Source organism: Athene noctua, chromosome 15 (assembly GCF_965140245.1).
Source record: "Athene noctua chromosome 15, bAthNoc1.hap1.1, whole genome shotgun sequence".
Taxonomy (NCBI): Eukaryota; Metazoa; Chordata; class Aves; order Strigiformes; family Strigidae; genus Athene; species Athene noctua.
In genome coordinates, this window is record NC_134051.1 from 3,045,375 (window position 1) to 3,072,911 (window position 27,537).

Sequence of the window (27,537 nt, forward strand, 5' to 3'; positions counted from 1 at the left end):
ACTCTCCAGAGCCAGAGTACGGCACAATCAGTTGCTTTCTCTCGCTCTCTCCGGCCTGGCACCCCCTCCACAGGGCTGGCAGCCGTGCGGATGCTCGTGCTTGGTCCATGGCTGCAGGCCAGCAGCTGTGCCCGCTTCCCCTGCCACCCTGCGTGCTGCAGCCAAGCACTATGAGGGGCTATGCCAGTTTGATGTTAACTCAGTCCCATCCCCTGAAGCTCTAAGCTTTACTGGTTACTTTTTGGTCAAGGATAGTGACCAAAACCCCATGCCCTTGACATGCCATCAGACCTCTTACAGCTCACTGTGACCACCTCCTGCTCCCAAAGCCTTGGCAAGAAGCCACGAAGGGAGTGCTGTAGCAGAGGAAAGCCCTTCTCTGGTGCTATGTCTGCTCTCTGGAACAGAGGGGTGGGCAGGAGAGCAGCTACACCCAAGTGTACAGGCCTAGCAGACAGCATCCCCTCTCCAGGCAGCTCCACCACGCACTGCCCACCTTGTCATGCTTCTCAAACAGCCGCTGCAGGAACTGGTAGCCCAAGTGGTTGAGCTCTGTGGAGCAGCCGGGGGGAAGGCGGAACCTGTTGGAAGAGACCCCAGTGACCCTCCTCAAGCCCTGGATGAAGGGCAGAGCGTGTGAGCGGGTCTTCGGCCAAGCCAGATCTCACCCAGAGCACTCAGCTCCCCACGCCCTCCTGGCTCAAGGCCAGTGGTTGTCTCCAGGCCTGGCAATTCCTTGACACACCCGCCTCAGGGGTGCACAGCAGCCTCTCCTCTGCACATCCGCGCTGCCCGAGCAGGCAGGGAGATGACGTAGTCACATATCTGCCTTGCGCCCAGGGCTTCAGCAGGGCACAGCACTAGCCCCAGGGTGCCTTCCACCAGCACAGGCCCTGTCGCCTCCCCGCGCACCCCGCTGTCCGGGGAGAGCATGCGGCGGCTCACAGGCCAAACCCTTCCATTACTGCCAGATCACCACCTCCGGGGTGGCAGGGAGCAGCAAAGAGGCAGCAGCTGCAGAATCAGCCAAGAGGGTTATGCTGACAGCTCACTGCTCCCGACAGCCGTTCTGCCTCAGCTCAGGCAGACAGAACAGCCTTCAAAAACCCTTTGCTGGTCAGGGACAGGCCTTCATCCACCACCTCCTTGCCTGCCTACATCAGAGCCAGCAGCACAGTCAGCAACAAGGCCCATTGTCTTCATTGCCAACCCCACATCAGCTCCTGCCCACAGGCGAAGGTGAGGAGCATGAACCTGACCATGAGCTATGGGTGCGGATTCAGCCTCAGCTGAGGAACGCAGTAGACCCCAGGGTGCAGAAAGGAGCCAGCAAAGGTGCTGGGGAGTCCCAGTTGTGCACCATGGGGATGTCACACCCTGCCCGCCCCACGGCAGGATACGCACTGTGGGTAGAGATAGTCATCTGTCAGCGCCAGCTCGTCGTCGTAGCCAAAGCGGCGAAGGATGGTCCAGGTGGTCTCGTGCCGGCCCCTCTGGATGAAGAGTGTGTTGAGGAAGAGGAAGCCTGCAGGAGAGATCAGGTGGCTCAGACAGAGTGGGGTCAACCAAGCACCCAGACTCAGGGATCTGCTCCTCGGGACCATGTTTTCCCTGGGAAAACAGGCTCTTGGACTGAGAGCTCTAGTAGCCACAGCAGGCTCAGGCTTGCATTGACAAGAGGGACCAACTCAGTTTGGAGTGAGGGCCACGAGGCTCAGCCCAAGGACAGGGCCCCTCCATCCCTCACTGGAAGGGGCACGGAGCCCTCGTGCCATTACCATTCAATGTCAGGCCGTTGTCCTGCACCCCATCTGTGGTGTTCTTCCACACGACCATCTTCACATCCTCCAGAGCCTGGGGAGCCAGTGGGTTTCCAAAGCAGGACTTCTACCTCCCAAGAGAAACAAGGTCATCATCAGCAAAGCACACACACAGCACGACCCTCTGTCTCACCAGCATCCCTCTTCCCTGGGGAGGAGACAGTGTTTCTAGGAGAGAAAATCCACCCAGCTCAGGGGTTACTGCCTCAGACCCTGACCAAACCCCGTTCCTCAGCATCCCAATAGTATGACTCTCAGCATCTCCAGAGCCTCCTGCTGTTCCCACTGCAAAGCAAATTCAGCCCAAGCTTAGTGAAGACAGAAGACCTGTAGATCCCCACGTGCACAGAAACGAGCTTTATGGTGCTTTAGCAGAAGCACTGAATGGAAATAGAATGGCTGTGTTGGGAGAAGGACAGCCTTTCTGCCTGGTATTGAAGGAAAGGGGACTCCAGGGGCTTTCCACAAGGGACTGGGGAATATCTCAGCTCCGCAGCCAGCCCTACCTGGAAGTAGTTGAGTTCATCATCGCTAAGGATCTGGTTGTTATCCTGGTCCGAGAGGCTGAAAATCCGTGTCAGTGCTCGTGCGCATGCAGGTTTCAGCTGCAAGGGACCAAGCATGGTGACAAAAACAGGGCACCAGCTTCAGCCTGGCTCTTTCCACTGCATCCTGAACTTCCACTCATAGAGGTGTTCCCTTCCTGCACTGGCTGAGAACACAGTCCCTTGGAGCTGGGAGTCAGAAGCAGGACAGGCCACAGGGAGGTTTTCTCCTAGACCCTTCCCACCACAGCTAACACATGGCCTGGAGCACGAAGGGTTCTGCCCCAACATGCCCCTGGTCCTCGCAGATCTCTCTGGCTGTGCTGAGCACAGGAGTCGGGTACTTTCCCCCTGTTCTGGCTGCATCAGCCCAAACCCTCCACCCTCCCACCCAGGGGCACAAGCACAGCAACAGAGCAGAGCGCTGTGACAGGAAGGAGACTCCTCTGGGGGCTGCGGGCAGCACTTCCTACCTGCTTCTCCTCTGGGTCGTAGAGGGGGGCGGTGGGGTGCAGCACAGCTTTCTGGGCATAGTAGAAGAGCTCAGAGATGTTCTTGAGATTCTTGGCAGAGCACTGGGGATTCAAAGGAAAAGACAGCTCTGAGTGGGGGCAAGGGGCTGAAGCAAAAGGAAGATGACAGGAGGTCCCCGAGTCAGACGAGTCATGCAGCAACACACAGAGCAATGTCGGTCCACCATTAGACAAAAACAAAAGGGAAACTTCCTGCTCGTGCTCTGGCTTGGCTGCGCCCATTTCACAGCCCCAGAGCCAACAGGGGCTGAGTGTAGCTCCAACACCAGTTACAGCTAGAGAGCTGGAGTGGGCAGGCACTGAAACCCTCTCCCTGCAAGGAAGACAAAGGACAGAGAGCCTAAAGCACAGGCCCTCAAGGCCCAGCCAGGGGTACTTCTGCAGAGCAACATTAGCAGGGCATACCTCCATGAACATAAAGGCCCCCTGGCTCACACCAGACAAGCATTCCTGCCCTTCAGGGAGGCCTTGCAGAAAACCTCACGTTCCCTCACCTCCACACAGGTCTCAATCTCTGAGAACTGGTTCATGATGGGCAGGATGACATCCATGGAGCTCCCCACTTGCAGGTCGGACTTGTTTCCCACTAAAATAATGGGGATCCTGGAGAAGAAAGACAGTGTCAGAGAGCACAGGTGAGGCCACCCCTCTCTTGGTCTCGGTCCTACCCCAGTCAAGTGTGCTCCCAGGCAGCAGGCCAGGGAGCCTCCCCACCCTCCTCCACAAGGTCCAGAGCAGCTTTCCTGCCTCCCACGGCTGGGAGCATCCATCTGGAGAAACAGACTGCCTGATCCCGCTTATGCTTTCACCCAGCAACAATATGTTTAGGAGCCTTTAATCCAGCACAGCAGCCTTCTGCCTAAGCAGATTGGAGCTTCTGTGCTTCCATACTCCCTCAGCAGCCCCCTCTCCTCTCCCTGCCTGGCTAAGAGGAGATCAGGGGGGGAAGGAACCCTCTCCCCTGGCCCTCTGCCTCAGCTAGATCTGCAAGGGAGAAAAGCCCCCATGTTCTTCTGCTGCAAGTGGTCTGGCCACAAGCCACAAAGCTGGTTTAATCTCAGCAACCTTGGCAGGTGGTGAGGGTGCTGGGCACCCCACAGCCCCCAGAATCCCCCAATTCTGCATCCATGGACCACCTCACACACAGTACCTGGAGCCCTTCTCAACTCCCCCGTTCACCATGGGGATCCACTTTGTGCGAATCTGAAAGGTGAGCACAGGGAAAGGCCTGTCAGTGCAGTCTGGGGAGGGAGAGGCAGCTCCCAGCACAGCTCCAGCACAGGCGCCGCAGCAGACAGCAGGGCCCTGTGGCCATCTGCTCCCAAGCATTACCCAGCACCAGCAGGCAGAGCAGACCCAGGATGCTGGATGCCAGCAGAAAAATGCGACGAGCCTGTTGCCCCCCAGCACATATGGACAACAAGGCAACATGGGAGCAAGCTTGGGCTGTGCAGGGGTCTCAAACCCCCAATCCACAGGACCCCAGTACCCACCCACACCAAAAAGCTGGGCAGCATGGAAGGACCCATAGCTGGGAACCCCCTCCCCTCTGGCACTGCTGCTCAGGGCTCTGGTGGGGTACCCGTTACCTTCTCGATTGTGGCCTCCTTGGTGACATCATACACCACACAGACCACGTTGGCCTGCAAGAAAGAAATGGTAGAGGGGGAGCGAGTGAGGGTCCCTACAGCACCTTGCCGCAGTGGGGAGGCTGGCTGAGCCCAAGGCACAGCCCTGCCGTAGCAACAGGCCAGCCCCACGGCCAGGCAGCTCCAGCCCCACACGCTGCTGGTGCACTTGTACCAAAGCCCGGCAGGAGTGGCTGAGCACGCATGAGCGTGCAGACATACACAGCCCTCCAACAGCAACGGCTCACCCGCCGCCAACACGAGCTCCACAGTGGGCTGCTCAGGGAAAAGACTGGTTCCTCTGCTTCGGGAGCTGCTGCCAGCACGTCTGCCTCCACACCTGACAGCCCGGTTCCTCACTCCCACACGATGGCTCTGCCCGTGCCCCGTGCTGGGCCGTGGCCGCTGCCCCCCTCCCCTCCCCGACTGCGCGCAGACAGCGCTGACACCAATGCTTTATTTGAAGCAGACAGGAGGGATCACTGGTCTTTTCAGGAGAGAGTTTAGTGCTAATCCCGAGGACACACAAGGGTTTAGGCAGGATTTCCTGGAGCCATTTTAAGCCTCTGTATACTCTTGCTGTCTGGGTGGAGGGAGCAGGACCCCTGCACCCACTGGTCCACCTCCTTGGCTGTTACTCACTGAGGTGGCAAGATTAAATAGCTTTGCTCATGTGAGATGCACAGAGGAGAGACAGTTTTATTATCCATAATCAAGAGGTCCTCCTCCATACAGAGCTGAGGTTAATCCCAGGGCAGAGAAGAGCAGCTGGGTCTACCCCAGTCAGCCAGCTGGATTATTCCTCCAGGGCTGCTCGGAGGGACGTGGGAACCCTCATCCCTCCATGTCCAGTGCTCCCTGGGGCTTCAGATCCCAAACCAACTCCTCTGGCTATGGCTTCAGGAGGCAGCCACAGAAACCTAATACAGGGAGCGGGAGGGTCTTGGCCAAGCTCTGTAACCACTTCTCCCCTCTTCTGAATTTATTGGGAGCATCCCAATGCTAAGAGCACACCATCCGCTCAGCAGCCTCCTCCACCTCCTGAGCTCCAGTGAGCTGCCCCCCAACACTCTCCTTCTGGAGGCTCCCTGGAGGGCTAGGACAAGCCACGTACAACAGCTTACAAGACAGAGAAGGATTAAACAAACCTCTAAACAAACCAATAGCATTAATCCACAGATAAGCAACTGCCCGTGCATCTCTCGTGTTAATGGGGAGAGCGAGCAGCCACGTGTCACTCGCTGGCTGCAGGGCTACAGGCACCACAGCCCCCTGTCCCGCAACACCCCCAATTCACTTTGTTCCCAATTCACCCCCAGCTCACCTTAGCAATCTCCTCCTGCAGCTCATCCTCCGTCTGCTCTGACTCTGAAAGGGGAAGAGCGCCATCACCAACTGCCCTTGGCAGTGGGGACCCCTTCCCACTCCCCCCAGCAAGGCAGGAGGGGAGAAGCAAGACCAGCAGGGAGTGAGGAGGGATGGGGCCCTACCTGAGTAGTCCACTATGTGCGTGGGAACCTTCTCAGGGGTGACATCAGCCGGGATCGTGATCTCCTCTGCGCGAGGAGGCACCTGCAAAGGCAGCAGACTCTGGTCCAGCCAGCTGTGCTGAACGCAGCTGAGAGAATGGGTGACAAGGTACTTCAGATCCCAACGCAGCTGCTGCCCAGCGCCCTCCCTGCCAGGGTGGGATGAGCTCCAGACCACAGATTGCTCCGGGCCCACGGGGCTGCTGCTGTGGCTCGCTACAGTCCAGCCCTCGAACAGCCAGTGTCCCTGCAGTGAAACCCCTGACCACCTCCCAGTCCCGAGCCCTCCCTCAAGACAGCTCCTGGCAGCACCGAGTCCTGTCAGGGAAACCATCTTACAGACAGCGCTGCCACCCCCGCTACAGCTCTGGAGATAAGCCCTCAGCACTCCTCCAGCTCTCTGGCCTGACCTCCTGGCAGCTGGGAGAAGCACTAAGCTGATTGTCCGGGCTTTGCTGTGAGAGCACAGGAAGGCGCGTGGAGCCAGTCCTCCCCCGAGCCCCCGGAGCTGATGCTTCCCAGCGCAAATGTCGCAGAGAGCACCATCTGCTCACAGGCAGCAGGAGAAGCTGCCTGACGGCACAGGACAAACGTGCCTGGCCAGAGGGATCTGGTTTCCCTATCCAAACCCCGATGGGACAACGAGCTGCCGAACTGGGTGCTCCAGGTGGCACGTGCAGGTGGGCTGGATGCTGTTCCTTGTAGTTGACCCAGCTTGAAGCACCAGGCCTGTCTCCAGAAACAGGCAAACAAGCCGGGAACGTGGCTCAGTTCCTTCCAAGCACCCTGTGCTGGTGCCACCAAACCAAGGCCACAGCTGGGGAGCAGACAGCCCTGCCATGCAGGGCCCCGTGACCTGCTGTGCTGGTGGTGCGGAGACCCCCAGCCACAGTGCGCTGGCTGCAGCAGGGGAAGCAGGGCCCTGGGAGGTACCTTTGCCCCTCCTCAGGGCACACAAGGCCCCACATCAGGGATAAGAGCACAAACCGGAGAAAACGTTGTTTCAGCTAGAGCTCTTGGGGTCCTCACAGGCTTAAGCTCACCTGAATCAGCCCCGTGGCTCTCACCAGTCCCCAGGAAGCTGTGTGCACCTCCCAGACACCTCCACCTCAGGCCGGTGCCACTCGGGACAGAGCCGTCCCACCGCTGCCTGGCAGGGCACCCAGCCAGGTGGGCCAGGGCCCCCCCTCACACTCACCTCTTCAGGGAACTCCTCGCCCACCAGAGCCATGATCAGAGATGTCTTCCCCACCTGGGCTAGGAAAGACAGGGAAGACGTTGTTACCGGCCCGGGAGAGCCTGAGAGGGACACGGGCCAGGGCGAGCGGCAGCCACGAGTGGAGCCTTCGGCAGGCAGCAACTGTAACCGCGGGTCTCGGGACGACTCGGCAGTGTTCGTGCTCTGCGGGAGACCGCGGGGCGGAGGCCGGTAAAGCGGTGCAGCGCTTCAGACCGGCTCGCCAGCGGCCGGGAGCTCGGTGCTGCTGGAAGGAGCCCACGGGAAGGGCCCTGCCCGCAGGAGCCACCAGAAACGAGGGCCCGCGGGGCCGCCAACGGCGGCCAGAGAGCACTGCTACCAGGGCCGTCACGGCAGGGGACACATCTTCCGCTCTGCCAGCCCCCTCCCTGGGCCGGGGCCACGGCCAGGCCCGGCCCGGCCGCTCCCTCCGCAGGCGAGACCCTCCCGGTGCCGGGCGGCACCCCGCAGGCCCCTGGCCGCCCGAAGGGCCCCAGGAGCCCATCCCCGCCATGCCCCTGCCGCCCGCCTTACCCTCCCCCAGCAGGAGGATGCGCACGTCCCGCTTCATGGCGGCGCCGCCGCCGCTCCCGGGGCCGCCGCCGCGTCCCCCCCCCACTTCCGGCCACACCAGCGAGCGGCGGCGCAGAGCGGCGCGGGCAGGGCGGCGCCCCCTGGCGGGCGGGGGTGGCGCGCAGCATCCCCAGACCTCCAGGCTTCGGCTGCCAATGTTTTTATTAACAAAACCCAAAACGGCAAATAGGGCCGTAAACACATCCCGCAACTGCCCGGGCCTGGCCTGGGGGCCCGCCGCCGCGTCCCGCCCCAGCAACCTGCCGGGCGAGCGGAGGGTGGGGCTGGGGCCTAACTGAGGCCCGGTCCAGGGCCTCACCCCGGAGCTGGGGCCTGGCCGGGGGGGCAGCCCCCAGCCTTCCTCCCCCGCTGGAGAAGTGCCGCTGGCTCGGGGGCTCCCAGCTCAGCCCCCCGTGAGTTCCCAGACGAGGACAGCGCTGTGGGAGGCCGTGAGGAGGCGGCAGCCAGAGGGGGCAAAGCGGCAGAGGTGGACAACGTCATCATGGCCAGCGTAGTCCTGCACATCGCTGGCGGGGCAGCGCAGCAGCCTCAGCAGCCGTTCTGTGGGGAAAGGAGGGTGCTGTCAGGGAAAGGAGGTTCAGCCACCACGGGGATTGTCCCTGCCAGGAGCACCGTTCCCTGTCACTCTCTGGGCCCTCTCACCCCTGCTGAGCTGCACATCAATAAACTGAGTGACAGGGGACAGCTTCTTGCTGAAGCAATTAACAGCTGGTAATAGGGAGAGAGCATGACAGGGCAGCTCCACGCTGTGTGTCAGACGGTCATGCTGCAGTAATAGATGCGGCAGCACGCGTTAGTGCAGCTCTGCTCTCTTGCACCCCACCCCGAAGCACCTGGGCCTGGGCTTAGTGGGTGCCCTGCAGCAATAGGGCAGGTGTGGAACTCGCCCTGCTCTCAGGAGCTGCTGTCAGAGTGGGATGGATATAAATGCTGCCTCCCCAGGCAGATACAAACCGCTACAGGAGCAAGGTGCCCTTGCTAGGCAAAGGGTGCTGATTGTCCCCATGTTGCAGGAAGGTCCCTTCTGCCTCCCAGGCTGTAACTCACACAGCCGCAGAGATGAAGACAGCCCGTAACCCCAAGAAGTCATTCGAATGACAAATCTTGCTCATTGACAAATGGAACTGAGCTCATGCATCTTGTTTCTGACCTATGAGTCTCCCAGAGCTTTCTCCTTGCCTGACGCATACCCTGCCCGCAGTCCCAGGGTCTGAGAATATGGGCTGGTGTGTGTGCAAACCTCTCTCATTTAAAGGAAAAAGGAAACTTTGATTCCCCCGCTTTGCAGGAAGAAGGGGAGATCTCTCCTCACTGAAGGTAACCTGAGGACAAGGCAGCCTGGGCAGCAGAGCTCACAGCACCCTCTGGTACTCACCACCGAAGCCGACAGCCATGAAATGTGCTGCAGGAGACAAGCTGAGTGATGTGGCAAAGTACGGCAAAGAAATCTTCTCAACTACCTGTGCTCCAGCAAGAGAAACACACCAACAGCTCAGAAATGGAAGGCAGGAGACCAGAGCTGCTACAGTGACTGTCGTTAGGAGGGTAAGGGGCTCCTCTCAAAGGGAAGGCTGACAGATGCACAGCACCTCAGAAATGTGCCAAAGGCATTGACTTTCCAGAGCAGACTCCACTCAACGATTTAGAGACTGTTAGCACTCCTGAAAGCAAACACCTTCCCCTCTGGTCAGACAGAAAGGCAGCAGGGCGGCAGCCGGGACTGGCAGCCTGCCCAGACACAGCCCAAGGCAGGGGCAGGGTCCTGCTGCTCACCTGGGCCAGACTCGGGAGCTTCTGAGATGAAAAGCTGTTGCCCTGAGCAGCTGCTTGCCTGATCCCACCCCACACCTTCAGACTTGGCTGTACAGGTAGGGCAGCACTGCCTCCCCGCACTGCACCTCGTTTAACGTGGCCACAGCTCTGCGGCAGCAGAGGAATGACCACGCCACTCTGGCAGGGCACGAGTACCTGTTTCTTGCACAGACTGTAAAACAAGGCCTCCTTCTGCATCCCAAAGCCGACGTAGACCAGGGTACCAGGTTCCCAAGGGCAGAATGCAGCCAGGCTGGGTGGGAGGCTGCTGAGACCCTGGTGAGGGAAACCAAAGGGGGCAAAATGGAGGCTAGCTTCTCCAGCCTGACCTAACATAGTGGGGGACAAAATGAGAGCACGGAGGGACACCAGCCCTTGGGCTGCAGGTGCCCAAGCAGCAGGAAATTAGTATGATGGAGGCTGTTTCTACCTCAAGCATGCTCACAGCAAAACAAGGAGCAACCACACACTGCCATGGAAACCTAAAGCAAATCGTTTACTATCATATGAGTGGGACACGTGAGGGTCCAAGAGGTTGAATTTCCACTGAGGCGTTATTGCTGTGTTGCCTTGAAGGTGAGATTGGGTTATGTATTGGTTTAATACAAGAAAATAGAGCGCAGAAGATAGATCTTTAGGAGCGGATGCAAGATCAATCCTTCCCCTGTTCACTGTGGGGAGACCTGTAGTGAGTTTCCTTCATGGAGAAGAAATCCACCATTGTGGAAACAAACAATAAAAACATGGACAGAACCCAAGTGCCATATGGGTCTGGATGGTGCTTGGCCCTGAGGGTGGCAGGCTGAGGCACCACTGCTTGTCCCCCAAAAAGACCCAGCTCCCTTCTGCATACCAATGTCATGGGTATTGGGGACCATCTCCATGTCCTCTCCAATACAGACCCTCCTCCATTTCTAGCAGGGGTCTGGTTGCCCAGATCTCACACCTGGGTTGGAGCCAAACGGTTCTGCAAAGCATCACAGACACACAGGGCTATGGTACGTGGCTCTGTGAACCTGTCACTGGGCTTCTGGCACTGAATATTCATGCTCTTTGGGAACACCAAAGTTAGCAGCATGCTTATAATCAGGTCTCTCTTCTGTGCACTGTGCTCACCACTGCCTGTGCTCTGTTTTGCGTAGCACAGGGGTGTCAGCTATTTGCAGATGCAGTTTCTGACTCCTGAGGCTTACAGAGTCAGTGCTTCCTGGTGGTTAGGCACTACTAACAACTCCCACTGCTTTTTAACACGCCAGAAGGTGCATTAACAAGATACTCTCTGAGCAGCAGAACTAACAAAGATGACTTTCCTAAGCACACACTCTCTCTTTGGCCCCGTCCCACCCAGAGCCCTGAAGCATCCCTCCCGTGCCAGGAGCAGGCAGAGGCTGGCAGCATCACGCTCACCTCAGGGCTGGCAGGAGCTGGGAAGCTGAGCCAGTCAAGGAGTTCACACTTATCCTTCAGCCAGTCGGAGACCCAGACACTGACCCGGCGGTCCGAGCTGGTGGCCAGCCAGAGCTCACCTCCTTCCACCCCAAAGTCATGGTCCTATGGAAGATAAACACAATGCTGTGACTCTGGCAGTACAGAAGCTTTAGAGAAAGCTGCCACTAGAGCTAGCGTGGGGCAGGAGCTCCTGGGAACACAGGCCTTATGCCACAGGGGATCAATGCCAGGATTAACCTCCATTTGGGCAGTGCTTAAAGTCCCTTAGAACAAAATAGGACAAGAAAGCTGTGGTATTGGAACTGGCAGCACACTCTGGGCTGAGAGCACCAGCAGAAGAAGCTGCTGGGGGAGGAGCAAGTGCCTGGCCTGAACGACACAGATCTCTTCCCTGGGATCCCTCTGGATCTACACATCTCCTAGGGGAGTGCTTGCAGATACTGTGTGTCCCCTAACAATGTCCTTCACCTAAAATCGAGGAGGATCTCCTAAGTCTAGAATTACCAGGGAACACAGCCTTGCAGCATGGATGATTTTAAAGCCTGAGAACTTAGGCAAAATTATTCTCATTTCCACTGTGCAAAGGAAGAAGACTCTCCATGCAGAGAAGGGCAAAAGAGATGTTAAACCATCACACTGCCGCCCCCACCAAGTCTTCCCAGCCCCACAGAGGAACCGTACAGAGAGCCAGCCGTACAGAGAGCCAGCTACACACAGGAGGCCAGACTGCCAAGGATCGACATGGGGAAAGCACCCTGAGCCTTCTCAGGGGCGCGGGGGCTGAAAGCTCACAGCCCGGGCTGCTCTCAGGGGTGCTGCTCTCCGAGAGCCTGTGGCGCAGGCACACATCACATCTGCGTGCAGTGTGTCTACAACAGCCACCAAAGGTCCCCCCGCCTGCAGGCACAGCCACAACCACAGGGTGAACGCCTGTCGCTTCACCCCACCGAAGGCATCCCTAAAAAACTGAACAAAAGTTACCGGAGGGGATGGAGGCCTCAAGATGAAAGGTGAAGGACAACAAAGCAAACTCACTGACCGACCCAGCCCTGCTGCTGCTGCTCCCCACAGCTGTACAGTGACACCCGGGGCACAGCACCAGGGCAGAGGGTGAGGACACACCTGCTTCCGGGTGCACTGGAGAACAGTGATGGGGGAGCCTTTGTGGTCAGCGAGGACACGGATAGTCATCCCGGTGCGAGGACTGCTGACAGCCACAAGCCCGTCCTTGCCTCCTGATAAGATCATTTCTCCTGTAGGCAGAGGAAAGGACACTTCTTGTAGGAGAAGAAAAAACCCATAGGAGAAAGGTCCAAGACTGTGGGATACCGGTGTCCCAAAACATCATGAAATACTGGGAACATCCAAGTCAAAGGTTAGGTAGGAGGAGATGTCTGAGACGTTCACTAAAACACCACGCTGAAGAGCAGCCACTGCGGACTGTAAGCAAGACACAAAGGAATGTGATTGCTGCTTGTACCCAAACCCCTTCACTGTGCCATTGCCAAGGTACCTCCCATGTCCCATTTACCACAGGCTCAGCTGGCAAAGCTGCCACAGCTTAGAGAATCACAGAATCATCTTGGTTGGAAAAGTCCTTGAAGCTCCTCCAGTCCAACCATGACCCTCATAGTGACCATTCCCAACTCCACCAGATCCCTCAGCACTGGGTCAACCCGACTCTTCAACCTCTCCCGGGATGGGGACTCCCCCCCTGCCCTGGGCAGCCCATTCCAATGCCCAACAACCCCTTCTGGAAAGAAATGCTTCCTAAGAGCCAGTCTAAAGCTTCCCTGGTGCAGCTTGAGGCCATTCCCTTGGTTACTTGGTTCAAGAAACTCATTCCCAGCTCTGCACCCTCCTTTCAGGTAGTTGTAGAAGGTGATGAGGTCTCCCCTCAGCCTCCTCTTCTCCAGACTAAATAACCCCAGAAAAGCTCATTGATACAAGTTCTCTGGCTCTCCCTGGCCCCAGGTTTTTGGGCAGGTTGCCAGCATGCAGAGCAGCTGGGGGTCAGGGTAACCGAGGCACAACCTTGGGGTGCTCCCCTTGGCGATGTCTTCCCACTGTTATAACAGGCAGCCTCACCGTCTGTGGAGTAGGCAATTGCCGTCAGCGCAGCGGCATGGGGGTGCATTTTCAGCTCCATCTCTGTCCTGGAAATGCTGAACACACGGATGGTGCCATCGCTGTACCCTGCCACTACATGCTGGCTCTCAGATCCCCACGCAACAACAGGATGAGGCTTCCAGGCCAGGCACTGGCAGCTCTGCAAAGCAACCAGGGCAGAGACCTGATGGCACAGTGAAGACAACAGGACTGTGCAATCAAGTGCACTAAAAGCTCCACTTGCAAGTATTTCTCCAGTTTTAGTCTATGCTGCGAGGACACAGCAGTCCTTGCAATCCCAAGCAGTGGACTGTGCCCTCTGCCATGAGGAAGAGATTGACGTACCACAAACGATTACCTGGTTGAGCACCTGGAACTGTACCACCAGTTCCATGCTGCCCAGAGACCAAATCCTCACGCTGCCATCTTCCCCACATGTCGCACAGTGAGTCTCATCAGGACTGAAGCACACTTCAGTCACCTGCAGCAGGAATGGAGATGGGGAACAGGGGCCCTACAAATGCCACAGCCTAGAGGACATCAGCTCCTCTGCCCTCTTGCCCCCCAGGACCCCTCTTCATAGGAGACACCAGACAAGAAGCCCCAGACATAAAAGAAGATGGTGTGCTTTGGCTGTCCTTAAATCTCAGGCTTACAGCTAGGCTTGTAATGGAAACCAGTAAACCTAACACCAAAGCTAGGAGCACTATGCAGTGTAAGTAAAATACTTTCTCTTCTACTATTTGAAATCTTTTCTCTGTACCATAAAGACACCCCAAAGCAACAGCAAAATTCAAGTCATTCTTCACCTGGGTTTTTTTTGTGTCTTATGTAAAGAAAATGTTATCCAATATGGATATCCAGCTAGCAAACAGAAGGCAGGCAGAAGTCACCGCACTCGGGAATAAAGCCATAGTGCTTGCAAGCTACGTTCTTCTGCTCCAGCAGAAAGGCCCACAGCTGCTCCCAGGCCAAGGCCATTAAAAACCTAAGGCTGGAGAAGATGAGCTCGGACTTCTTGACGCTGGACTCCTCAGCATGCCCAGTTCCCTGTAGACTCCTCCATGCCGTCCTGCCAGCACTAGCAAGCCCTGCAGCTCCCTGGCCTCTCCCGTGGCCAGACCAGGGAATGCTTCCACAGCCCACACACGCTTCCCAGTGCACAGACAGCACACACAGCACTCGCTGCTCTGTGGGACAAACCACCCCCGCCCAGCCACTCTAACCTTGTTCTTGTGGCCACTGATTAGTCGGATGCTTGTGCTCTCCGTCCAGTTGACATACCACAGTGTTCCTGCCGTGGTGCCCACAATTCCCATTTCTAGAGAGTCATCAAAGGCCATGCTGACTATGGTCCCATCGAGGGTTATCTCATGTTCTAGCAGGACCGAGCTAGACCTGGAGGAAAGGAGGATGCAAGGAAGACTGGCTCAGCTGTTGGAACAGCCACTCTGCCTCCTTTAAATGCTATCCTTCTGATGAGCCCAGTCATGGATTTGCAGCTAAATGGTTCAACGAGGGGTTCCTGTGCATTGAACAGTGACTATTGTAGCATTTACGCTGCAACCATCTTCTTTAGGAAAGAAAGAAAGAAAGAAAAAAGGGGATGCAATAGCAGGAGGGGAGAAACAAACACAAAGTATTTTCACTGCTTCTCTTAAAGGAGTTCCTACAAATCACCAACACAAACTTTAGGCGTGATAATACCCGTTTCCAGTATTAAGAGGGTTCACAGCTACCTGTGGCAAAAATTGAGCAAAAAGACCCAGACAGAAAGAATCAGTAGTTACAGGACGGAGAGGAAAAGCTAAGGATGCAGAGCAACAGGAGCAGCATGCTTGCAGGCAGAGCTGGTGTCTGCAACAAGCCACCTCTCAGACAGGTCCTGGGAGCTGCCAGACGAGGGGAAGAGCATCTCCAGAGCACGGTGAGCCGGGCGTGCGCGCAGCGGGGACGCTGGGGCCACGACCTCCTACCTGGCATTGGGACCTTTCAGCTTCAGCTCCTGCACGGTGGCCACTGCCCACAGGCGGATGCGTTTGGTGTTGCTGCCGCTCACCAGCCTGCTGCGCCGACACACCAGCACACCTGGGAGGCCACAGGGGAACAAAAGGCACCCATGAGTATCCACTGCTCTCAGCCATCACCCAAGCTGTGCTCCTGACAGCCAGGCCACCGATTCACTTGGGCAGGGCAGTGGGGGTCTTCTACAGCCTAATACCCAGTGTTTTTACAGACTGGAGGCAGATCCCCCAGTTCTGACAAGGAAACCTGGAGAAATCCAAGGAAACCCAGATCCACTGCCACCCCACGCATCTTGTACGTAACATAGCAAACTGGCTTTCTGAGCACAGCTGAAATCAGAAGCCTGCAAGCTCATTGCTCTTCTTTCTTAATGAGTTCCCATGGAATTTGTTACAGCCCTGACAGAAGCTCAGGGCATTTTCACCCACCAATCTCGCCCTCATCTGCCTCCCATGTCATGAAGCAGCGACTAGTCTCGGTGTCCCACACACAGATCTGTCCTGAGTTGGTTCCACTATAAAGAAGGGTGTCAGCACCATAACAGAGGGAGGTCAGCTCCACTGGCCCCAACACTTCCGGGGCAGGGGCCCGACGAACCTGCCAGAGCACATAAAACAGAAATGTCAAAGAGAATACAGTGTTTACCTACAAGGGGAAAAAAACCCTCCTCCTACCCTCAGTTCATGCAGTTAATATGTCATATACAACTGAAAGCCACTCATGGCCAGTCAACATCATTGCCCTAAGAGAAATCATCAGCTCTCACGGACCTGTGGGGGCATCACACTCACCAGGGGCTTGGAAAATAAGTCAGAGATGCTGAACAGAAGGTTCACCTGAGGTTTACCTTGAGGTTGACATCAGCTCCCTGTTGTTCCAACAGCCAAAACATCACAGCTCCCTTCCCCACACAGGCCAGTTCTCTGTGAGAAAGAGGACTAAAAGCCACATCATGGACTGGCTCCGAGATACATATCGACGACATGAGTTCGTAAGTGTAGGTATTCCACAGAGCAATGGTTTGATCACTGTAGTCCCCTAGGTAGAACATGAATGACAGTAGGAGGAAATCCTGCAGCCTCAGGATGTTCCCAAGTACATACACTGCACACACACATCAGCTGTGACACTCCCTTGTCCAGTTGTTTGGGGACAACTGCTGCAAACACTGTCCCAGGCATGGACACGGCTCCTTGTGTGCTCAGCAAAAGCTGCACGATGTGATGGTTCCTCATCCGAGTTGAGGGCTGATATAAGTGGCCCAACACCTCATGCTGGAGGTTGTAGCATATCTGGCCCTACAGTGGGGTTTGCAGCTGGCCCTCAGACCAGCCGATGGCTGGCACGTGCATTGGGTTTGTGGGGCAAAGTTTTGGTAGCGGGGGGCTACAGGGGGGGCTTCTGTGAGAAGCTGCTAGAAGCTTCCTCCGTATCTCCAGAGACAATCCAGATGGCTCCAAGAAGGACCCACCGCTGGCCAAGGCCAAGCCCACCAGCAACAGTGGTAACGCCTCTGTGATAACATATTTAAGAGAGGGAGAAAAAAGCCTGGGGGAGAGGAATGGCAGTGGGAGAGAGGAGAGGGAATATGTGAGAGAAACAACTGCGCAGACACCAAGGTCAGTGAAGAAGGAGGGGGAGGAGGTGCTCCAGGCGCCGGAGCAGATTGCCCTGGCAGCCCGTGGCGAGAGGGCAGGCTGTGCTGCAGCAGCCCACGGAGGTCATCGGTGGAGCAAATGCCCACCTGCAGCCTGAGGAGGACCCCACGGCGGAGCAGGGGGATGCCTGAAGGAGGCTCTGACCCCGCGGGAAGCCCACACCAGAGCAGGTTTGCTGGCAGCACTTGTGACCCCTGGGGGACCCACACGGGAGCAGTCTGTTCATGAATAGCTGCAGCCCATGGGAAGGACCCACACTGCAGCAGTTCCTGACAAACTGCAGCCTGTGGGAAGGACTCATGGAGAAGTTCGTGAAGGACTGTCTCCTGTGGGAGGGAGCCCATGCTGGAGCAGGGGAAGGGTGTGAGGAGTCCTCCCCGTGAGGAGGAAGGAGCAGCAGTAACAGCAGGTGATGAACTGACTGCAACCCCCAACCCTGCCCCCCTGCACTGCTGGTGGGATGAAGGAGAGAAATTGGGGGCAAAGCTGAGCCCGGGAGGAAGGCAGGGGTGGGGGGAAAGTGTTTTAAGATTTGCTTTAGTTCTCATTACCCTACTCTGATTTGATTGGCAATAAATTAAATTACTTTTCCGAAGCTGAGTCTGTTTTGCCTGTGACAGTAATTGCTGAGTGATGTCCCTGTCCTTATCTCCACCCACGAGCCTTCTGTTATATTCTCTCTCCCCTGTCCAGCTGAGGAGGGCAGTGATAGAGCAGCTTGGTGGGCACCTGGTGTCCAGCTGGGGTCAGCCCACCACAGCACAGTAGGGATTTCAGCAGGCAGAGCAGGTTTTCTGCTGTTTCTACATCCTTAGGAGCTACTGCATGCCTCCACGTATGCTCCACACAAGCCCTCCGGCGATACTGTGCACTCGGGGCTAACAACAGTCTTAAAATAAGAAAGGGATGTCACCTTTGCTGAGGCCAAAGCTGAGATGGGAGCGGGTCTTAATGGAAGCCACCCTATCTGGGTGGCTAGCGGAAGACACAGGCCTTAGTGATGGCAAACATGGCCAGCTCCTGGCCAGCTCCGGAGGACAGCACTCTCCTGCTGCCTTTCCCAGGCTCCACAAGCTCAGTGGAGACTTTCAGCTCTTCTCTGCAGCCCAGACCAGAGCTGGAGGAGGGCTCCTCTCCTACACTGCTCTATGGAGAGCACAAAGCTCTCTTTCTCTCCAGCAACATTTGCTTTTTTCCAAGGGCAGGTTTACCAGCCCAGAAAGAGTGTATTGCCTGCTCCACAGGTCCTCTCTCATGCAAAACAAGAACTTATTAATTGCATATTTGTCCTTTAAATGTCCCCTGCCCAAACAAAACAGACAGCTTGAGCGTCCATCGTGTGCTGGCATTGCTGCCTGGCAGGAGGCTCACAGTTTGAAGCCTGGCTACTTCTATGCAATTCTACCTAAGCAGTGATAAGAACTCCAGAAGAAGGCTTTTCCCTTCGGGCACTATATATAGTAAATGCAAACTATTTACACAGGCTGAACAAACGTTAGTGAGCCAGGAGAAGAAAGGTGTCACTTCAAGAAAAACGAGCTAGCTGGAGCAATGAGAAAGCACTGAAGGGGAGCTGGGGGGAGCCCAGTGCTCACGCCTGCAGCTGAGATGCACAGGGTGAGCGCTTCCAACAGTGCTGGGAAGCACCCTCAGCTGCCAAGAGTACCTCTGCAGGTGCTCACTCCCAGGCAGACACAAGATCACCTGCAGCTTTACACACTGCATTGTCCATTGTCCTGAGGCTAACAAGCAACAGCTTCATACCCACAAGCCTGGTATGTATCTGGCAGGTATTACACATCTCCCATGAGCTGTCTACTCTAGGGTGTACTCCTGCACCCACATCCAGTGTACTCACCCAGGGTAATAAGGAACCTGTCGTCCCGAGAGAATGCCATGGCTTGTACTTGTGTCTTGTGATGGAAGAGACTTGCTGTGCAAACCCCATCCTGGACGTTCCAGATGCAGATCTGACAATGGGAGTCTCCAGTCCTCTTTCCTGAGGCAGAGGCAAGAACCTAACAGAACAGTACATTGCCACTGAGACCTTGGTAAGTAGAGAACACTTCATTAGTTAGTTTTAGAAATTACTAGTCTCAAATCGAGGCGATGCAGTTGGCAAATGGAAAATTCTGCGAGAACACCCATTAGCTGATGGCAGGAGGGAATGGTAGCATCACCCAGAGGAAGGGAGCAGCCTTTGCTGTCATGCTGAGCGAGCACAATGGCTAGCTAGGCTCCAGAACCACTGACTGTACTTCCATAACCCCAGGTCTCCACACAGCAGGTAACAGAAGGAATGGACAAATGGGATTTTAGTCTGTGACACTCCTTTAGCCCGAAGCTACACAGACAAAACCAAGGCCAGGGCAGCAGAAGCCTCTAAGCCTCTCCTACCTGGGCATCATGGCTGACAGCAAGTGTAGAGATCTCCTCTGTGTGGCCCAGCCAGTGGTTCTGTGATCCCGAGTGCAGGTCTTCAACCACAATGATGCAGCCACAGGTGTAGGCAAAGAAGCCTGGCAGAGGAGGAGGAGACAGGATGTTTTCATGTAAAGGGTTTGTATACAACACCCACTACAATCTACATGGCAATTCTTTTTTTCAGTAATACATAAAAGCTGAATCTTCTACACAGCTTGTCAACATCCTTCCTATCAGCTTGAGAGTGGAGTAAAATCTCACTTCTCCTAATGTAAGCAAAGCAAAGCTGTTGGGCATCACTCCAGCTTGGAGAAAGGAGGCAAGATGGCCTTCATGAGAACTTTCCCTTTTGCTCTGTCCACTCAACAGCTGAAGCCTGAGTCTGCTCGTATCAACTAATGTTTGCCAATAGCAAAGAAGAAGGTTTACTGGATTTTACCAACACAAAGAACCCGTGTGTTAAAGCAAAGCTCCCAATCCAAGAACAAGATCATAACGTGGCTCAGTACACCCAGAGTACACGTCTCTCCAGAGCCCTCCTGCTGTACCTGTGTCTGGGTTCCACACCATATTCCCTCTGCCGTTCCCATTGTAGCCAATCACTGCTTTCAGCTTCAAGACCTCACTGCCAGCTGGAGGAGATAAGAAACTCTGCAAGAAAAATAGACACTGGCTCATAATAAGTTTTTGAAGGATGGCCCTGTCAGGTACATTCAACACCCACATAAGCATGTGCATAAGCACACACACATTCTCACTCACACAACAGGCAAATCCGTGCCAATACTCACACAATCGAAGTTCAACACAACAACAGATGAATACCAACGTGCACACTTATACATACAAAAGAGAAACTGCACCAGCAAAAGCAGGCACAGATGCTTTCAGATGGGGCACAAAACAGGCTGGCAGCAACTGCCCAGCCGACGAGCAGCTGCTAATCCTGCTGGGAAAGAGTTCAATGGGTTTTGCTGACTCGGGGATGTAGATGTTTCAATAGGAAGACAGTGGGGGGAAAAAAATGCTACCAGGTGGAGGGACAGAGGAGAGAGTTGAGGGTGCAAGCTGAATGTAGCTTTTCTCCCAGCACTGTGAACAGCAGAGCTTAGGAAAAGGTTGAGTACGTTTCTGTTTTATTATTGCTCTGTTTGTTATCAGAGCGAGGGCTGTGCCTTGACTATCTTCACTACGCTCGATGGATTGCCTTCCCCAGCCTGTGCTGCCAACGCATCTGCTCACAAATATGGGTGCGTGATGAATCACTCCATTGCTCACTCGTCTTTCACTTTCAATAGCACATGCCATTTCCATTTCTTTTGAATAAAAATGTATGTAGATTTGCTGAACAGAAAAAGAGTTGATCACAACTCACTTTTTACTAGTCTGGAAAGAGCTGCATGTAGAGGAGAAAGGGGAACTAATGTTAGGAGTTTCTAATTGAACATTGGGCCCAGGGGTATATTTCACAAATTACTTTCAAACAGAACAAAAGGGAAACAACTTGGAAAATCCACCTACCCAAGCCCCAAAATGCCTGTCTGCCACCTGCTCAGGTAACCAGACCTGGCACAACTCTCACCTGGGGGAGCACTGATGCCTTAAAGCGAGGAGTGAAATGCCGGTAGGAATCTGGGCGGATGGAGCATTGGGACTTGGGACTTTTGGTCTCCTTTCTGGGTTCTGCCACACAAAGAAGAAGACAGTACCTATGGGACGCTGCTCCTTGAAAGGGTTTGGGAGCAGCAGCTAGGCTGTCTGTTCAGGTGCTGCGTATGTGTGCACACATACACACACGGCAAAAATCCAACCACAGCGTCACACGTGTGCCTACATGTGTGGCCATGGAAAAGCACTAGCTTTCCAGGAGCAAAGGAGGAACATCCATCTCCCCTCATCATCCTGCTCAGCCACAACACGCTGCAATCAGCTTCAGGGCATCCATGCTGTGTGCCCTGGGCATTGCTGGGAAAGCATAAGCCACACAGCTAGAAAGGTCTGTAATAACGAGAGCAGCGGAGGCACAGTTTCATGTTGAAGCTTTCCAACAAGTCCTGCCTGGGGCTGAGTGCTGGCAGCTGCCTGCTTCTGGCAGCTCGCCACAAACTGCTGCAGCTTTGAGGCTGTGCATCTATTAATAGAGACATTGGGAGCTTTAATTTCAGCCGGGTTTAATAGAACGTGCCACTTGGAGATGATATATTGGCTCCAAGCTGAAGGGGGGGCTTCTGGTATGCCTAGAAGCAGCAGCAAGGGAAGAGCCAGAAAAACAAGCAGTCTTGGAGACCAACAGGAGTGTCCCTCAATACTGACTTCCTTTGGTAAATCACACCCAAGGGAAAAGCCCCGAGGAACACATTGCTGCCCTTCGTCCCACAACTCAGAGTACGTGTCCAGGTCTATCTGTACCATATTAATAACGATCTTTCTTTATTTTTCAGGGATAGACCAAGCTGCCACACAGGCCTGCACACGTGCCCCTAAGGAGCCAAGCTCTGTACAAGATGGCTGATATACCATTTGCTGCTTCCTCAGGAGACCTTGAGCTCTCCTGCCTCACTTTGGACCTCACAAGAAGCTCCTCATTTCTGACTGACTCCACCACAAGGACCGAGGCATCTTTGTCTCCGTTTGCCACCATCCTGCTGCTGCCTGTCAGACATGCTTCCTCCTCTTTGTCCGATTCGGAGAAAATACCTGAAAAGAAAAATCAGTGGGAGGACAGAGCCATCCGTGTCCTTCAGGACCGCTTCATGTGTGACTGACCCTTTGATTTCTGGCAGTGTCATTCTCCTGCTCTGTGTAACAGTCCATCTGCTAGGGTGGAGGGCAAAGCAGACATTTCCTACTGGGTATGTCCAACACGGTATTTACCACAGCCCTCAGAGAAGCTGTGCCAACAGCTCAGTGTATGGAGGAGAGCAGAGGATTAAGTGGTGCTGAACCCCAACATCTCTGGCTGGCTTTGTCCAACTTAGGGTAAGGAAAGTGCAGACTGGTCTGTCAGTCCACAGGAAAGGAAACACGGGCAGGGACAGCTCCAAGGATGCTGCTAAACTAGGCAAGGCATTTTTCCTAAAACAAGATTAATTTTCCCCTTTCCTGCAAGCAGTTCCTTACTTTGACATCCCACTTGGTGGACAGAGCTGACATCCAAACATGGTGGTGAGGATGACAATGGCAGAGGAACTATCTGCCGAGGTGTTTCAGAGGAATCCTTTAGCTTCTCGGGGCTCCCTTCTGTGAAAAGAAAAGGGCTTATGTAACTTCCTTCATCCCTTAGATCCTTGCATCCTCCTGGGCTGATTAATGGTGATACCTCCAAGCTCATTTCTTCAGCTCTCTCCTACAAAGGAGATGCCACTTCTCTGTCCTTCCAGAAAGGGAGAGAGAAAGGGATAACGAAGTCAGGGAAAACGAAGACAGAAGAGATGGAGGCAGGGAAAGACAGAAGACAAAAGCTGAAAGACCTAGCAGAAAACCCAGAGTGGCTTTGCTCAGAACATCCCCTGCTTGGCAGACTCCCACTGAGATGTTCTAGTTAACTGGAGACTGGAGCTAATTAGCTGGTTAGCCCCCTGCTATGTGACCGCTTCAGGGAAGGAACCAAAAACCCTCAAACCCTACCCTCTGCCCCAAAAGGCAGCGGTGGAAGAGCTGCCGACCTGCCAGCCAGCACAACTCATGGAAGAAGCCAAACTCACCTGCTCCTGGCAGTAGAGTGGACTTGGAGGAACAAGCCCTGGAAAGGCAAGGAGAGCGGTGTTACACCAAAAGGGGTTGGGGCAGGCGAGGTGAGGGGAAGCAGGGCAAGGCACTGCCCAGCACGGTGCACTTACCTGGCTGGGGACGACCTCTCCGCAGGCAGAGCCAGGAAATCCCAGAGGAAGATGGCATCTCCAACGCTGATGACGTGCCGTTGGTCCGGGGTGAAGGCCACCTGGCGCACTGGCTCCGAGTGGCCAATGTACACCTGGGAGAGAGCACACCTTGACCTTCATCACCACACCTGTCCTGTCAGGATGGTGGTTACTGCGCTACTGCGCTCCCTACCCTGGGTAGCCAGGGTCTACGCTCCTCAAGAGGCCAGCACCACCCCTATGGTGTTTTAGGATTGATCAATCTGGGGTTGACCTTCAACACATCGATCCGGAGAAGCAAGCAGAAGCTGAAAACATCCAAGGTTTTGTCCTAGCTCTCAATACCTCTGAATCCCCAGGGTGAACCATTTTCCTCTCTGGGTGGCTCTGTCCCTAGCACACAGGCAACACCTCCTCTGTCCTTCTCAGAGAGCCTTGCTAGGTGTGGTGCTTCGGCAGCCCCTGCCTGTGCTCAGGGCCGGGCATCACTACGAGGGAATAGGGCTGCATTTCACAGCTGCTGGGCAAACTGGGACTGGAGACAGTGGGCCAAGTCACACAAAGGGCACTGGCTGCTCTTTTCTCCAATAATTCAGAAATGCAACACCAATCCCCTTCCCTCCCTTTATGGGCAGTACCTGGAAGTTGATATCGAAGCGCATCTGATAGTCCCACACTTTGATAACTTTGTCACCAGCAGTGAGCAGGTATCTGCTGTCCTTGCTCAGCACCAAGGAAGAACAGGACAGCTTGTGCACAGGAGACACCTGAGGACAAGAAACGGCACCAGGAGCCTTAACTGAGCTAGTTCACGTCCTTACTTATGCTTCAGCTGAAAGTGTGACAGCACAGAAAACAAGGACAAGCTCAGGCTCACCCTGAGCACAACCATACCAGGACAGCTACGGGCTTGCCAGTCATGTGTTTCTTTGAAGCCTGTCAACTCCAGGCTGAGCTCTTTTCTCATTTAGACTTTAGCAGTGACATGAAGTGCCCAAGCCCCACATGACACAAAACCTCAGTGCATGAATTTCGGAGTGTCTTACCTCTCGCACCAGTCGTCCTGTTTTTGCATCAAGCACAAGGATTTTATTGGAAGAAGTGGATACCAGGAGCTCGCCTCGGGGCACAGGAGCGAAACAGACTCTCACTGCAGAGTCCAAGGCCATGCTGTTCAAACCAAGGATGCTGATGTCCACCCTCAGCAGCTGTGAAACAAGGAGCTACTGAACAAACATCCTGGAGCATACTGCAGAAGCCTCAGGATTGCTCTCATGGCTCTCCTAACAAGAAGCTACAGAGCTCCCCAGACCCCTCCCTTCCCACCTAATGAGGGGCAGCAGGGTCCAGGCAATGTCCCAGCTGCCCAGGAGAGCAGATCACAAAGAGGTGCTGGAGCTGTCAGTCTACACAATACTTCTCCAAATTATCTTTCTAGAGGGGAAAGAAGCTGGAGAAGAATCAACCTTGACCTTCTTGTTTCTGTCTCACAGAATGGAAAACAAACCTCATTGTAACCACCCTGAGCAAGCATCTGCTGTGCAGGGAATGGCCATCTCCAACACTTCTGGTGCCCAAGGCTCTTGATCTCTCTCATCTGATGCAACCTATGGGAATTTTCCCACCAGCCTGTGGCACCCTGTGGAGCACACTCCCCTCCCCACTCTCCCCCAGGGACGAGGGGAGCCTGCTGGATACCTCATCTAGAGAGCAGGCCTCCATCACGGTCACAACGTACTTGGAGGGACCCACGAAAGCCAGGAGATGGTTGTCCGCACTGACCACCAAAGCATCTGGACCACTCTCAGCATCCTGGGCCACGACATTGCCTGAGGGCCACAGCAAGAAACAGAGTGAAGAGAGGAGCAAAGCCCACACTGCAGCCAGCTCACCATGACAGTGCTGCTGACTGGCAGCTACAGTTTCTCCTGCCTCCAAATCAGCCTTGGGTTAATGTTCTGGCCTGAGAAACAAACAGCCTCTGTCGTAGAAGATGCTACAAATTTTATCTGCAACACCCAAAACGTGCAGTGAACTACCTCAAAGGCAAGGTCTAGATAAACGGCTTGTTGCCTGACTGAACATGTGGTGTTTTCAATGAGAGAAGAAAGTCACGGGAAGAAAATTGATTTTAGTGTTTATTTTCTAGCGTTAGAAGAAACTGTGACAAGGAGCTATGAATGTGAGATCTCAGCTGCAGCCTGGGTGTCTGAACCCTGCACAGAACGAAGTCAGTGCTGAACCCCACCGTGCTGACATCAGTCCAGTGAGCAGATAGATCCAAAGGTCTAAATATCACAGAAATCACAGCAATTTTCTCTATTTATTCCATTACCAAAATTCCACTCTACTGTCCCTGGAATATGGCCAGGCAGTGAACATGATTTCAGAGTAGAGTCAGCATGTAAAGGTCCAGCTGCAGCACTGACACCAAACTTGGGTGATTTTGGACAAATTGCCTTATCTCTCCGAGCCCCTATTCGTTCTCCACCTACCTCAGCTGCACCCTTCCTGGGGCAGGATCCCCCTCTTTGTATGTTCTTGCATAACAGAGCTCCCTTTCCCTGCCTGAGCTTGTGCTGCCACAGCTCATTTCAAAAGCATACATTAGATGTGACATTAATGTTTCCAAACTGCCTTGCCCCTGCACTGCTTCCCCTGCCTGCAGCTCTCCACCTTCTCTGCTCACCAGCACAGCTCTGCACAGCTCTGCTGTAGGCAGGATTAGGGAAACGATCCAGTTTAAACAAATTAAACTGCACATCCACAGAACGGAAGAAGTCAGGGCTTGAGCATGAATAAGTCTCTGCAATTCCATCCCATTCATGAAATTGTAACACCAAGCAAGCTGAGAGCGTTTGAACCAGGACAGGTAGGGAAGGACTGGCAGCCACCAGGGTTTGCTCACACATATGGTATCAATGCAAATGACACAGCTTAGGATGTTCATCAGAAAATATCTTTCTGAGTAGGTTGAGTCTGGTTTGGCTTTGGTGCTAGGATGTCTGTGCTAGTAAAAATCGAAGAAAAGTGACCCACAACCGGAGTCTTACCTAGGACTCTCAGGATGTGGCTTTTCTGCACCATACAGCTGTAGAGAGCCAGAGTTCCCTGCAAACAGGAGCTGAACATGAACTTGCCATTGGGAGAGAAGGTCAGTCCAGTGATCACAGTGCGGTGCTGCCTGAAAGAAGGCAGAAAACTTAAAAAAGGGGAGGAGAAAATACAACCCCCCCTGAAAAAAAGCAGTAACACAGTGCAACATGGTGAAAAACCCAGGAGAACAAAATAATCAGGGACAGGCAGAGGATCCCACCACGCTCATGCCTGCAGCAGTCCAGGACAATCAACACTCTTAACTTTTTGGAAAACTGAGCAGCAAGCACAGCACTCCAGCTGTCCCTGGATGGGACATGCTCCCTCTGCCTCTGGAGCATCCTCTGCTTCCCACACCAAGGCTCACAAGGGCTCCCTATTCAGCTGCTCTCTAAGACAAGCTCTACTGTTGGCCACTGGGAAGTCACAAAGAAAACCCTCATAGTCTTTGCAGGTTGGACTTTTACTGTGCAGAGCCTTGGCACAGCAGGCTATCTCTGCCTGAAAACCACTCAGCTGGGATATGAGAATTGCTGAGCTCAAGAAAAGCACTTTCTCTGCCTCCATGATTATCACTGTGGCTCTTGCCAGGACACCCAGTTAGACCCATATCTGCCCCGGTGCAGCTCCCACTGCAAGTGCTTACTTGTGCTCTACCAGGAGATCGGAGGCAGCCAAGCTGAAGGTCCGCACCATCCCGCTGTCAAAGCCACAGGCCAGAATCTGCTGTGTGGGGTGAAAGGCCACAGCACACGGCATTTCATCTGCAGCTGTGAAGTCATACAGCTGCAGGGAACAGACACACCGCAGGCACAAAGATGGATAAAGCTCTACCTGGCAGCTGCACCACACAACTGTACAACAACAAAAGAGCCTCGGGCTTCCACCATGAGCGTGTCCCACAGCAGAAATCTGATCTTGCCTGGATGGATCTATAGCCCAGTGAAGTCCTGGGTCTGTGGGAGTTTAGATAAAGCCCTTGGGTATTGTTTTGTGTGAAAAAGCAATATTCAAAAGACAGAGGAAAAGAAAATATTTTTGTTTAACAATAGCTTCAGAAGCTAAGGTCAAATTATGCACTAAGCTAAAACTCTCAGAAAGCCATACTTCCAAAGGATTTCTTGCCCATGGTACACCCCCAAGCTTCAGGGAGGACATTTAAGGGCTCTCGAATGGTGGAGCTTTGATAACCAGACTGAACAGACTAAGCAGAGACTA

General features: G+C 54.5%; 1 protein-coding gene across 9 annotated transcripts in view; it reads right to left on the reverse strand.

Annotated features, from left to right (window-relative positions):
• The window catches only part of LOC141966649 (mitochondrial Rho GTPase 2), a 45,752-nt gene that overhangs the window by 5,323 nt on the left and 12,892 nt on the right, over nucleotides 1–27,537 (reverse strand). For 2 of the 9 annotated variants that reach the window (XM_074919614.1, XM_074919613.1), the window contains exons 1-12: nucleotides 7,827–7,902; nucleotides 7,254–7,312; nucleotides 6,017–6,098; nucleotides 5,851–5,894; nucleotides 4,488–4,541; nucleotides 4,049–4,101; nucleotides 3,393–3,501; nucleotides 2,839–2,940; nucleotides 2,327–2,425; nucleotides 1,779–1,887; nucleotides 1,405–1,525; nucleotides 497–581 (exon numbers count right to left, since the gene is read on the reverse strand). In XM_074919614.1, the coding sequence (XP_074775715.1) occupies nucleotides 497–581; nucleotides 1,405–1,525; nucleotides 1,779–1,887; nucleotides 2,327–2,425; nucleotides 2,839–2,940; nucleotides 3,393–3,501; nucleotides 4,049–4,101; nucleotides 4,488–4,541; nucleotides 5,851–5,894; nucleotides 6,017–6,098; nucleotides 7,254–7,312; nucleotides 7,827–7,863 (954 nt within the window). In that variant the 5' untranslated portion in view covers nucleotides 7,864–7,902. Of the gene's footprint in view, nucleotides 1–496; nucleotides 582–1,404; nucleotides 1,526–1,778; nucleotides 1,888–2,326; nucleotides 2,426–2,838; nucleotides 2,941–3,392; nucleotides 3,502–4,048; nucleotides 4,102–4,487; nucleotides 4,542–4,774; nucleotides 4,867–5,850; nucleotides 5,895–6,016; nucleotides 6,099–7,098; nucleotides 7,218–7,253; nucleotides 7,313–7,826; nucleotides 7,903–9,261; nucleotides 9,347–9,854; nucleotides 9,975–11,105; nucleotides 11,250–12,269; nucleotides 12,401–13,235; nucleotides 13,417–13,614; nucleotides 13,738–14,482; nucleotides 14,655–15,232; nucleotides 15,345–15,709; nucleotides 15,879–16,128; nucleotides 16,320–18,797; nucleotides 18,958–19,336; nucleotides 19,459–19,911; nucleotides 20,015–20,945; nucleotides 21,047–21,880; nucleotides 22,061–22,483; nucleotides 22,604–23,067; nucleotides 23,106–23,202; nucleotides 23,337–23,861; nucleotides 23,991–24,269; nucleotides 24,432–24,921; nucleotides 25,053–26,276; nucleotides 26,408–26,965; nucleotides 27,106–27,537 lie in introns of those variants that run through there. The other 7 variants (XM_074919612.1, XM_074919615.1, XM_074919616.1 and 4 more) reach the window with 7 other exon arrangements.